Below are 13,955 nucleotides of genomic sequence, written 5' to 3'. Positions count from 1 at the left end.
CCCTCCCCCCTCTCTCTCAGCCGCCCTTCCTTTCCCTTTTGTGTACCTGAGAGCACACAATCGCAGCATAAAAACATAAATATTTCTGCAGCACAGCAGCGCTGGCAGGTGAGCCTAATGAAATTCTAGGAGTGTAATTTGATTTACGAGGCGCTAATGCGGCCTGATATTAGAGAGAAAAAGCTCTGATACGGCTGCCTTGTGCTGTATTTAAGGCCTATCAGAAGCCTGATAAAGAGCATCCTGTCCTCAGCACTGCGGCTGAGTTATTGTTGCAGATATTCATATTGATAGTAATTCTTCCCGACGCAATTTAGTGCCGGCAATATATAAATATGGAGATAATAGTTAATTTTGGTGGCTGCTCAGATTGCGACGCTTTAAATTCAGGACTTACAAAAGAAAAAAAAAAACTTTGAGCCGGGAAGCATCTGGTCACTTTTTAAAGTGCCGGTTAAAGGATGGTTGGGGGGGGGGGGTTGGGAAGAGGCCTTTGACCGAACTCTGTCACACAAATCAGATTTCTGGTACTTTACAGCGGCTGCTAATTTCAGCATGAAGCTTTTTGGAGCTCTTGATTTGCAGGTTTTTTTTTTTTGATTAATAGCCTGATATGCGTAAAACCTATTAAGGCTTTAAATTAACTGAGTCTGGAAACAAGACATCACGGCAGTAAGCGCACGCACTCAGAGAAAGAGATCATTTCAGGCCGTTTTGTTCAGAGTCATGTTGTTTCATTCTCTTGCAAAAAAAGAAAAGAAAAAGGCGTTTGTGTGTAGCAGAGTGTGTACTAAGCGTGTGTGTGTGTGTGTGTGTGTGTGTGTGTGTGTGTGTGTGTATGCGCACACTTCCCGGGCTCAAATTTAGGCCTGTGTGTTTCAAAGTGTGTTTGGGACTATTGAGCTATGGCTAATAATAAAAACAGGCAATAACAGGGCCACCACAGAGGGACCTGGCCTTTGTGCCTCCCTGCTCCCCCTCGCTCCCCTCTCCCCTCCATGCCACCTCCTCCTCCTCCTCCACATGGCCTCTCCCCACCCCCTAAGTTATGGGCTGAATAACAGCGCAACAATATTAAGATAACATTTCCTGATTGTTTGTCAGGCAGGAGGCTCCTTCACCCCGCTTTCATCACGTCCACCGTGTTCATTAAATTGACAATTTGTATTTGCCCTACAGCGGGATAAACAGGAGCTTATCTGATGGGCCTGGTCTTTTATTATTTATTTCATTATCTTTCTCTCTCTCTCTCTCTCTCTCTCTCTCTCTCTCCCTCTCCTCCCCCTCTTTCTCCAGGGATTGAAGGTAAACATAAATCAGCAGCAGCATCTCTGTTGTGTGCCGTTGTTTATATTGCAGTCATATGCAGCAGCGGTCCTCTCCGAGGAGGTTCATCTGCAACACTCCGCAGACACATGTGGCCTCTTCATGGAGGTTTTAGCTGTTGTTTTGTGTGACGTGCTGGCGGCACACCCCTGCAGGTCTCGCCGTGATATAACTCTTTTTAAATGCTCTGCTGTTGGGATAATTCCTGGACTTTGTTTCCTGAGAGATGTGGCTTCTTCTCTCCACAGTTTGTTCAGCTGTTGTAGCTGCACTCCAGGCCAGGGCTGGTTGTCTGCGTTCACGTGAATGGTAAACTAGCACCACCCGGGGATCTGATTTGTGTACCCGCCGACCGCATTGACTACAGCGCTTTCGAAAGCATTTCTCCTAAGCACCGTGAGCGATGATGTCGCCCGGCTCGATATCTTAGCTCGGGAACAAGCCTGTCGTCGGTCTACATTGTGCAGGCAAACGAAAAATAACGAAGCCGGCGCGCTTACTTAGGAAACACTTGTCCCAGAAATGTAATCTTTTCCCCATTTTTTAGCCAACACCACCCCCCCCTAATCAGGTTTCAATTGACTGCCATTTGAGGGAAGAGTCTCTCCTCAGACACATGTATAGGTCCGAAGCCAGTCAGACACCATTTAAGGCTTACTCAGTCTTCCTCCCAATATCTTGGAGAGCTCAGGGCCAAATGATTTAATCTTCATTCAGCTAATTTAGTCTGGATTTAAGCTGCCGGGTTGTCGAAGTGCAGAGTGATGGAGTCTGAAAACAGGATGAGAGGGAAAGAGAGAGGAGGGGAAAACGGAAGGAAGGAGGGAGGGAGAGATAAAGATAGAGCGATGGAGGGAGGGAGGGAGAAAGAGAGAGAGAGAGGGGGGGGGGGCTGAAGATGATGATCCATCCTGACCCTAGTGAATGCTGTCATGTTCCTCCCTCTAGGTAATCTCTCTCACTCACTCGCTATTTTGCATGTGAAAATGCTCTCCTGACAGTTGCATATCAGATAAATTTTCTCCCTCCCCCCCCCCCCCCCCCTTTCCCCTCACCAAATAAACAACAGTCTTCACTTTGAAGTTGTCTGTTTGTGTCAGTTTGGCTTGAGGCGAGAGTCGGCCTCTCTCCCCCTTTCTGTCTTTGTGTTGCAGTGTGAGAGCGTCGGCGCATTATTTCCTCTCACCGACCGGCCAACACAACCGAAAAAACAAACCAACAACAACTTAGCTGTCCAAAAAGGATAAAACAATTAATCCAATCAATTAAAAAACAACAACATGACAATTGATTAAAGTGACGCTCCACAGCATGAAGCCAATCGTACAGCCAGTGTCAGCTCAGCCCTGAGCTACAGCATACTCAAATATCACTAAAGTCATTCAGTCTGCATCTATTGTGCTCTTTATCATACTAAAATCAACACACAATTACACTTAACACACATTCTGCAAGATCCCCCTCAACAAGCTCCACCTCACCACTTGGGGGCGATAGTGAGTTTGTGGTAATGAGTCATGTCTTTTTTTTTTTACCCCCCCCCTCTCCCCTGTCAGAAGTACAGTAACTGCTCCTGAGGGACTTCTATCACAATTACGGCCAGTGTGGCCTGTGATGTTCTGACAGTCGCCCTGTATGCCTGAACTGATGGCAGGATCACACCACAGTATGGATATGGTAATGAGTGACAGTATAGACGCGGTAGCATGCAGCTTTACCAATGCACAGGCAAGAGGCCCACCTGGGTCTTTGAATAAATCTGCGCGGGGTGTCAATCATGTCGCGTTGCTTCGTGATCAGAAGGAAGTAGGAAGGGAGGAGGAGGCAGCGGAGAGGAGAGGTGCGGGAGAAAGCAAAAAGCAGAGCTGTAATGACTGGAAGAGAGCTGGCTCACGACTCTAGTTTATTCCCGAATGTGGTCTGTGCTGATCAGAGCTCTACAGTTATGTGAGAAAGCCAAGGAGCCGTCGATGCAAAGTGTACTCGTTCACCCTTTTTTTCTGTAGTGTTTTTATGTATATCTCTGCTCTAAGATTTATAACAGTTATATATGGAATGTGGTAATTCATCATGAAAAAAAAGTGTTGAATTTTAGTCCATTTAAAAAGACACATCCGTAGCCGTGAGAGCAGAACCTTCCATTTCGTCTTTCCTTTGCTTCATTATACACACTTATGTGGACCTAAGCCACAGACGTTTGCTTTCCGTCCCTAAATTCCCTAAAAAGTAACCGTTTCATAACTTTCTCAGGCTGTGTTGAATCTGAAATACTGCTGATTTGGCAGCATCTCTGAATTAATTGTGGTTGTTTTTGTTGTTGTTTTTTTAAATTCAGTTCCCGAAAGCATTACAAAATGAGATATTTAAATTGGCAGACCTCTCTTTCCCTCGTACTTCTGTCTGTCTCGCCCATTCTCCCCCTTTTACAGACACACACACACACCCACACACACGCATACACAAATTCACTCAGCCTCTTCTCTCTCTCTCTCTCTCTCTCTCTACCTCCTAACGTTTGGTGTGTTTTGCATGGTGCCTGGCTGTTTAGAGGCGGTATGCATATGTATGGGCGAGACGGTGGATCGTGACGGGATCTGACACGCGGGGACAAGATCAAAGCGCTCCATCTGATCCCATAAAAACAGACGCAAACCCTCCTCTCATCCTTACAAAACCCCCACTGATAGTCAACTCTGCCAGCCCTGACTCCTCCATCTTCTCTCCTCTCCTCCTGCCTTATTTCTCTCTCTCTCTCTCTCTCTCTCTCTCTCTCTCTCTCTCTCTCATTTTTCCCCCTCCATCCCAGCATGCAGCGTGCCCACGTCAAGGCCCGCCTGCCTGCCCGACTTTGCGATTACGCCCCGTGATAAACAACGGCCCGTTTAGCTCATAAAGCAGGAGTGTTGTGCATAATGCTTACAATAAAAGATAGCATCTCTTCACTCATCTTATTTACCTCTCCCACGGTGGCACGGGCGACGGGCTGTTCTATATAAATACCGCAGGGGGGGGGGGGGGGGGTGGGGGGGAGGGGAGGATATACAGATGCGGACGTACATCCGTTAGTCAAATAAAGTCTCTGCCAAGTCGGTTGATGAGAACGGGAGGAAAACAGGTCTGTTTGAATCTGCATCTGAGCTTAGAGCCAGGTGATAAAGGCGCCATTTTAAAGCTCCATCCTTCTTGGTAAGTGAGCTTAAAATGTCCTCTGAAGCAGCATGGGATGACATCCATATCACATTTAGATTCATCTTTATGGAACATATAGATTGATATGGAAGCCAGAACACATTTTCCTCTCTATCTCTCCCTCTTTCCAACCTCCCCCCCCCCATCTTTAATTCCCTCCTTTCTCTCTTTTCCCTCCCTCCCTCTCATTCTCCTTTACCCCCCCTTCTTCCAGTAAGGAAGATGTATGAGTTTGAATTATTGATTCAGACACATGCTACATGCTGCTTGGAGTCATTATTTGTTCAGGTGAGTGTCATGCTGCTCGCTATGAAACAGATACCACGGGGATTAAGCGACACAATCAGGACTTAAAGACAGCCGCCCTCCCTAAAATAACACGGCCCTCGCTGCAAGACGAATGCTCCCCAAAACCCGACTTCATTTGTTTATGACTCGCACATTAGTCATCTGTGTCTAAATTATAGCGCAGGGTAAAGATTAATTCAAGCACGGGCTTCTTTTTCTATTGTTTTTTTCTTGAAGCTGACTAACACGGCAGACAAATATAGGTGCAAACATCCTACACACTGTAAAATATATATATGATATGTACAAGTAACAAAACACAGCTTTTGTTGGATGGTGGGTGTCGGCATGAAGAGCAGACGGACATCCAGACTTAAGAAAGAACACCACACATATACACTAGTCACATGTCTGGCCCCGTACAGCAGCAGGACGCTTGCCACACGTGATACACCACGCTATTGCACTTATTTGGATTGACGCTGACTATCCAAATCGGAGTGGATTTTTACGAGCGGAGGTTGGAGGGACGTGTTTGTCGAAAAGTTGAGATGGAGGGGAGCTCCGATGCAGGAGCCTTAAGAGAGAGGCGGGAGGTAAAATGTTGCTAACTGTTCATTTAGCCCTGGCTAAGTGGTCAGGGACGCTGGACAGGTGAACTTTATTCTCCCCACTGGCCCTGCGGGGTGTGTGTCTCTGTGAGAGAGAGTGTGTGTGTGTGTGTGTGTGTGTGTGTGTGTGTGTGTGTGTGTGTGTGTGTGTGTGTGTGTGTGTGTGTGTGTGTGTGTGTGTGTGTGTGTGTGTGTGTGGACTGTAACAGAATTTCTCTAGTCCTCTGGGCCCTGGTGCAAAGCAGAGAATAAATGGTGGAGGTGGCAGGCCAGGACAGAAAAATCAATGCCTGCTTATACAGACATGACACACCAGCAGCCAACTGCATTCTGTGTGTGTTGCGTGTGTGTGTGTGTGTGTGTTGCGTGGTGTGTGTGTGTGTGTGTGTGTGTGAGTGTGGGCGTAGATGTACAGCACGCAGTCATACGGCCCCGTGTTCTATGGCCGTGAGTGCAAGTACCCAGCAACCCCCATTTCCTCTCTCACAGGGTAGATTGTCTAGCATTTTACGTCAGCTTTGGGATCAGTAAATAACTCTTCGTTTTTTTTCCCCCTCCTCCTCCTCCTCCTCCTTCTTCTTCTTCTTCTTCTCCTCCTCCTCCTCCTCATTCCCCTCTGCCTCGCTTCTTCTGCAGGAAGTTTGAATGCGAGTTGTGCGATCGCTCCTTCAGTGAAAAATGGGCCCTGAACAACCACATGAAACTGCACAGTGGGGAGAAACCATATAAGTGTGCCTGGCCGTCCTGCCACTACGCCTTCCTCAACCTGTCAGCCATGAAGGACCACTACAGGACACACACGGGTGAGACGACGAGAACTAGTAGCCTCCGCCATGAGCCATTACTGCACTGCTCCTCCATAAACACGCTGACTGACACCCTCAACTGCAACATTCATGGGGTTTGCTTTTTACAGGCAAATGGTGTTTTTATGAGTTCGGGACAAAGGGTTATTTATCAAGAAACACGATACTTGGATCAGACAAAATGTACTTTTTCATTCTTCTATAGACAAAATGAAGTTTATGTGTTAACTGTGAAAATCTCACATTAATTATGAATCTTCACAGCTTTGTTTGGAAAAAAAACCATACACACGTTTTTGGCCGATAATAGCCACGACTTGTCCATCTGTACTGATTTTCAACATCCAGAGAAAGTCGAGAACTAGTTCTTGGCCATCTTTGCAGACACACTTGTCGGATGGTTAAACCCTTACCTCCTGATCCTGATAGGACCGTCACATTCATACCACGCTCTATCAGCCAACTATATTTGAATAGAGACAATTGTTTGCCAAAGAGAGAAGGGAAAAGATGTTTGGCTCTCGTGTTTGTTTTTGTTTTTTTTTGCAATCTTCCAGACTTGGAGGGCTGCTAGATGAGGGAATTAAGGTAGTGTGTGTTCCCCAAATCCAACTGGTTGTCATGTGTATTTCCCCAAAATCCATCTGGTCGCCAAGCGTGTCTTCCCCTAACCCAGCTGGTCAGCGAGTGTGTGTTCATCAAATCCATCTGATCCTCAAGAGTGTGTTTTCCCACAGCGATGCGGTCCAGGGTTTGTTCCTCTGTGAAGGAAAAAAAGGAAACACTTAACGCTAAAAAAGCTGGATTAGAGGGTAACTCGATGAAACAAAAGCGTTAAATTAGCATTCAAATCTGTGGGTACTGTCATTGTGTAGTTTCTTATATGTGCAGTGCTTTTTCTTTGAGATCCAACCCTTCCTTTTCATATCTGTACGTACAGTGCACTTGTGGGACTGAACTGAGTCGTGCTTTTTCCACTTGCTAAAAGCTTTGGATAGACAGATGGTGCGGTGGGCGGTGGGAGGATACTCTCTTGAATAATCGGCCCCCGATAGGAGCCCAAGCCGGGCTCTCTGAAGGTGTCTTTATGCTGCAGCCCAGCAGCTTCCCCTCGGCCTCAGTAATGTCCCACACACGGCTCCTTGATGCCCTTTTAAGTCAATGACAGAAGCAGCAGCAGCCAGTGGCCTGACAGCCTGACTGAGCGCTTGCAGGAGAGCCCTCCATCCGTCACGGGTGCCTGCTGTGTGTGTGTGTGTGTGTGTGTGTGTGTGTGTGTGTGTGTGTGTGTGTGTGTGTGTGTGTGTGTGTGTGTGTGTGTGTGTGTGTGTGTGTGTGTGGGTGGGTGAGAGTGTAAGACTTGCTGGATGTTATTTTAAATGTGTTTTAACAGTGATGTAACGTCAAGGCGCCTCTGACATAATTAGGCGTTTTATTTTCATTTGTTTCCAGCCCTCATCATTCCCCATCAGGCGGCTGGCGTCACACTGTCACCTAGCTGTCACCTGGAGAGGCGTAGGGTGGTGGGTGGTGGTGCTGTGTGTGTGTGTGTGTGTGTGTGTGTGTGTGTGTGTGTGTGTGTGTGAGAGTTTGGCAGGAGGAAACACGGACTTGAAGAGAGTGAGTGAAGTGATTGAGATGGAAACAGGAAAGTGATGAAATGAGAGAGCTTGAAGGATCAAGGGTGACCCAGTATGAACATAGGAAAATAGGAACCTGAAACAACCTCATTTTGGTGAGCGACAAGACCTGACTTGATTAGCAACACACCCAAAAAAAAAAAAGGCGAATACAATTTGCTCCATACTGTGACCCCCAACGCTCCTTTGCCAGTAGTAATTGCTGCTGGGTTGGACGGTTAGCTGCAGCTATACAATCATTGCAATCACATTCCAGCAGCCAACCTGACACACTGAAATATTATCTGCATGTGTGTGATCTGTTTAAAGGTTATAAATGGGCTCCTTCACGGCACTAAGATGCAATACTAATAAAATAAGTAGGAGACTTTAAAGTTGAGCTAATCTTTCCTGGGAACAGAGCAGTCAGTAATGGAGGGGGTGTGAGTTACAGTGTGTGTGTGTGTGTGTGTGTGTGTGTGTGTGTGTGTGTGTGTGTGTGTGTGTGTGTGTGTGTGACGATGACTTACTGGGGAGTTTGTACAGGAGCTGAGGGTAATGATACACACATCTAGCTCATTATTTGGACCCGTAAAGTCACTTGGTGAAGAACAAACTACTGTCCGTCTATGAAGAACTTCTCGTCTTTCTCGAGTGTGTATAATTGTCTTATTTTCCCCTTAAACAACATTTCTAATCCCGTCGGTGTCGGGACGTACTGAATTACCACGAGACAGATTGAGCGGAGGCTGAGCTCTGAGACGATGTACAAATAAGTCCACACACATTCAAAAATGTGGTAGATACAAAATATACATTATGGAAACTGTAAACAACATTTAGGTACAGCTTTGAGAGAGTCATTCACTGTATAAGCTCTTTAAACGGATTTGGCATTCCCAGATTTTGGGATTTTGCAAACAGTGTGATTAGCTAGCTAGCTGCTTACTGCTGTTGACATGTGATCGGGACAGTGTGTCTGAGAAGCTCCGTCTGCGGTCCAATTATTGTTTTTAAGTGATTCATAAAACCCATTGTTTCAAAGAAGTGCTAAATCTTTTACCATTATCATCACACGTGCAATGTGAGAATGGAAAGGCATAGCAACAGCAGCTAACAGGGGCATGACTTAGCAAATGGCCAGTTCAGTAATAAACACTTGATCGGTGCAAACTCACCCATTTGCACCCATGATTACAGCCAAACATTCAGCCAAACAAACAGCCAAGACTAAAGGAGCAACTCTAACGCAACATTTCAAAATTCCCCATCCAGCGGATAGAGTTGCTGGTTGTGACACGCAGAGTTAACACCTCTGCTCTCCTTCTCCTGCCTCCGACGGGATTCATTGTTCCTCTCTGATTTGTGTGTTTTTTATGTTAATCGCTCGCTCCCTCACACACAAGTCTTGTCTGAGGGAGGGGGGGAAGGGGGGGTCGGGGGATTCAGTGGTCGTCAGCCGCCAGGGTCATTTGTAACGGCTGATGAATGAGCGACTCAAATAAATAAATAAGTGCAACTGCATCTGACCCACCCCGCTTTTCCCAGGCTCCTGGGCGTTGTGGGGAGTAGGGAGGGAGGGAGGGAGGGGGGGGACACAGCGACAGGGCCACAATTGATTTCCTCATTGCTTCAGTTTGTCGCTTAATCTGGCGATATGCTGATAAATCTTCGCACTTTGTCAATTAATTTCCCTGAAAAATGAGACCCAAAATGGCGAGCACATCAATACAGCAGCGGATTCCGTGTCAAAAATTAAGCGGTAAAATTAATTGCCCTCCCATCCGCTCCTGCTAAAACATAACTAATGAGGGAGGCAATTATAGCTGCATGCAGCCACCTCTGGGGTTATTTAAAACACACACACACACACACACGTATATATATATATATAGACTCACACACACATGCAAAGAGAGGTTGTATATTTTGACTTCAAAGTTCTTTTATTGTCTCGCAATAAGGCACATTTATATCCTGTAAGGGTTGAGGGGGGGGGCTGAGCTGTATCATGGGATCAAAAGAGAAGAAGCGATGAGCCAATATTCCCAAAGCCAAAAAGTTTAAGGGCTCTCAGTGCAGACACATTAGGAGGAAATGGTGGGTTTTTTTAAGGGTATATTTTTGTATCTGACGCTACACTCTAGGTTAGTTGGTGCTGTGTGCTTTAAAACAGGTGATAGTTTGAGGGTTAGATGTTTAAGTTCAGAGGTTAGAGTAGACTTAAGGTCAAAGATGATGGATGTGGTTTCAGGGTTATTGTTGCATAAGTATGAAGTTTAAGGTAAGGGTTATTACGTGTTATTCGTTTACAGATGAAAGGTAGACGTTCAGGTGAATCACGAATGAATGATGTCAATGTTGTGTTGAGGGTGGTGGTGGTGGTGGTGTGTGTTGACAGCAGCATGTCACTCTTCTACTCCCCCACCTCGCTGTCCCCACCCAGGTCCTCAGAGGGCTCCCCGCCACAGAGCAGCAGATGAAAAGCACACATGTAATTTATCGCCAACGTTTCCTCCTCAAGAATAATTGTGGCGACCGCGGCTGGTAGCAGGGATCGATGGCTATGGATTTTTTTTTTTTTTTTTTTTTCTGTGGTGGGGTCTTGTAGCGTCGGGCGTAATGAGAGATGGAAGGGAGGGAGGAGGGTGGGGTGGGGGGGGGAGTGGAGGATGAACCAGTGCTGTTTTTTTTTCTGCTTGGAAGGAAAAGGTCTGACCAGATCTTTAGTAACTATTCCAGAGAGTAGAGACACAGAGGCCCTGGAACCTGTTGTCTCACTATGAGCAATGGTCCCACATCGTTTGTTTGGACCATCAGACATCATGTATGTAGAGACTGTAAAGGGGGGTTTCAGGCGACCACAGACAGTAACAGAATGGACATTTGCTCATATGAAAACGTTGCTCCTTTAAAGGCCATTTGCACCGGGGTTGGAAAGCGAACCTGTATGAATTTGCTAACGAATGCACCTTTTTTTTTTTTTAAAGGCTGTTTTTGTCTCCCCTCTAAGTGGCTCCCGCATTAAAACTCCTCTCACAGTCGAGCGCCTTTTGAAGGAAACTTGAGGCCGCTTTGTCTCTGCGGAGACTCGGTGAAAAGCTGCTATCTGTGCAGAAGAGGAGCAGAGCACCGCCGAGGCCCAGCTGGAGGAGTCACCCAAATGTGTTACCAGTGTGTGGCGAGAGCCGCGGTTCAACATCAGCGTTCGGATGAATATTTAAGTGATGGGGATTCTCGGCTGCACATGATGTACACCCATGCGGCGCGCGTCTGCTCGTTAGAACGCGCGGTGCCTCCATGCATGTGCGGAAATGTGTCACTAGGACACCACATGCAGTTTGACGTGTGTGTGTGTGTGCGTGCGCACACGTGGGAATATCTGGAACCCTCGGTATGTGCGTCCATTCCATCGGCGCGTTTGTATGCGTGAGCCTCATCACAAAAAAGAGAGAGAGAGAGAGAGAGAGAGAGAGAGAGACAGAGAGAGAGAGAGAGAGAGAGAGAGAGAGAGAGAGAGAGACGCCATCATGCTGTTAATGACAGAGCCAGATGCGGGGAAGAGAGGAGGAGTGTAAAAAAGCTCTCCACGCTCCCCATCTGGAAGGCATCGCCCCCAAATGAAGTTGTACAAAACCATCCCATTGATAATAAAGCTAATTTTTATGGCTCTGACAAGTATGTAATTATGTTCAGCGGTGCTTTTCAGATTTTATCACAGTCAATAAACCACACTGGCAATTTCCCGTCCCCCGTTTGACATATTTACACGGATCCATCTGATTGGAGGAATTAGTTAGCTGTGAGAGCTCTGATGGATATACACTAGTGATCTGTGACTTCTGCTCGGCTCATCTGTTAGCCAACTAGACCCGCTGCTCATCTGCTCCGTCTGTCTCGTCTTTTCTCACTTTCTCCTCCTTATGACACATTTCTCCCCTCCGATTCCATCAACGCAATGTTCTCTCCCGTCTTTGTCTTTGTCTTTTCTTTAACTTGGGTTTTCGCTGCCTTGCTCAATGGCAACCTCAGCGGCGGTTCTGAGCGAAGGAAGCATCGCTCGCTCCTTCCTCCGCCCGGACTTTCCCCACTCCAAAGGATTCGAGGGTTTCATGACTCTGCTTCACTAACCTTTCACTTATTACCTCCCCGCGATATTTGAGCTTGTGACTTCACCGTTTAATTGTGTTTGTTTTTGATTAATGTTGTTGCGACTTTGAAATTAAAAAGCATTAGTGACAGATTAATTATACCGAGCCGTATTTAGTTGAGGCAGACGGAGGGAAAAACAAGTGAAATAAGACAAACGTCATGAGTAGTGTAGCTTCACACGCTCTCGTGAAATCATGAAACAATCATGAAACCATCGGCGGCAGCAATTTATTTCTTTATTGATGACATATTTTGCATTTGCAGCGTGTCATAATAAGCTTGATCCAAATGCACATCGATACGTAATAGGTTAAAACATAACAAACTGAATGCATATTAAAAACATCAACATTTTGTCTTTTACTTTAATTCAGTTGACTAAGCTCAATTCATATTATCGTCCCGAAATATTAAAGGCTCGATGTCCTTTTACAATTCCAGCAGTCAGAAATAGCCTGTTTGTGGCAGGGAAGCCTGGTCGGATGGTATTGTTTTCCAGGTGCTGTTAAAAGGTCGTTTTGGTTTATCACACCGTGGGTCTTATTTTTTTATATCTGCAGCTTTCATTTCTCTCGCGTATCACAACATTCTCACCGAAGCGATGTTTGAGATCTTGGAGCACGGAAATGTCTCTCAATCAAAGTGTGAGCTGGTCAGACAGGATGTGAACAAGCCACCGGTTTAGAGAGAAAAACTTTATTTAAAGAAAAAAGGAACAAGATTGAGTGAAATGTTGGCACTAACTAACGGACAGAATTGTTTTTTGCACGCACCACTTCATCAAGGAATCGGCAGAAGTCGATCAAAGTCAAAGTCTGTTAACTGTGATGAATGTTTAAAATGGATATTTGGGATAATTTGACAGTTTGCCCTTTTCACCTTCCTGTACTCTTGGGTTTAACCAAAACATGTATGATAGTCTGACTGCTTATGTTTTCTGTTTTGGCTAAAAAAATTAAGATTCAGTTTCAAGAATTCTGAGATCTGGATTTAAATGAGTGTAGGAATTAATATAAATATAGTATAAATGAGACAAAAGTGCATATTTCCTCTCAGGTTCCCGCTGCCTCTCCCTTATTCTGTCTTGTTTTCAGGTCTTTTGTCCCTCTCAGACCCAGGAGACGCTAATGCTCTACCCGTCTTTATCCCCCTCCCTTAATCTTAATCTGTCCCTACAGGAGAGAAGTCCTATCTGTGTGACCTGTGTGGTTTTGCCGGAGGCACAAGACACGCCCTCACCAAACACAGACGCCAACACACAGGTAAGCGACAACACACTCATGTCCACAACTACCTTAAGCACACACACACACACACACACACACACACACATACACACACACACACACACACACACTACCTGTGCAGACTTTCATAATCTAGGACGGTGATTGACACTTCAAGATGTGAACAGCCACAGACAATTTTTTTTCACATAGTTTTAGCAACTGTTCGCTGTCTTTCTCACTCACACACACACACACACACACACACACACACACACACACACACACACACACACACACACACACACACACGCACGCACGCAGGCACATCAGTGTGACATGCTGCTGTCAGTGATAGGCATGTGTACCAGTGTGGCTGACTGAATCTGAGATTTTTAATTTCAGTTATCATTTCACCATGTCATTCTGTCGCTTAGGGAAATTGCATTTTTCAGATAGGCTGTCAATAACGAGTGCTTTTTTTGGAAATTGGGATAGTGAAACAAATACTGTTCTTAACCGTTGTCTGGCAGGCGCCCAAGGATCAAGAATCCTGTTATAAATATTCATTTAGGTTTTTATAATTCATTTCTGTTTGCTCCTCAGTTTCTCTGCCATCCCTCCCACCCGAAAAACCGCCAATTTCTGTCCTCCTCTCCTGTGTTGATTTCTGTCCTCCTCTCCTGTGTTGATTTCTGTCCTCCTCTCCTGTGTTGATTTCTGTCCTCCTCTCCCGTG

General features: G+C 45.9%; 1 protein-coding gene across 1 annotated transcript in view; it reads left to right on the top strand.

The window, feature by feature from the left end:
* The window catches only part of znf407 (zinc finger protein 407), a 130,088-nt gene that overhangs the window by 69,468 nt on the left and 46,665 nt on the right, over positions 1-13,955 (top strand). The window contains 2 exon segments of the mRNA XM_068730046.1: positions 6,051-6,217; positions 13,170-13,253. Of these exon segments, the coding sequence (XP_068586147.1) occupies positions 6,051-6,217; positions 13,170-13,253 (251 nt within the window).

This window comes from Cebidichthys violaceus, unplaced genomic scaffold (genome assembly GCF_023349555.1).
Source record: "Cebidichthys violaceus isolate CVI_PGR_0920_01 unplaced genomic scaffold, fCebVio1.0.p SCAF_49, whole genome shotgun sequence".
Classification (NCBI taxonomy): domain Eukaryota; kingdom Metazoa; phylum Chordata; class Actinopteri; order Perciformes; family Stichaeidae; genus Cebidichthys; species Cebidichthys violaceus.
The sequence above is the reverse complement of the archived record's forward strand: the minus strand, read 5'-3'. Positions and strand labels throughout refer to the sequence as shown.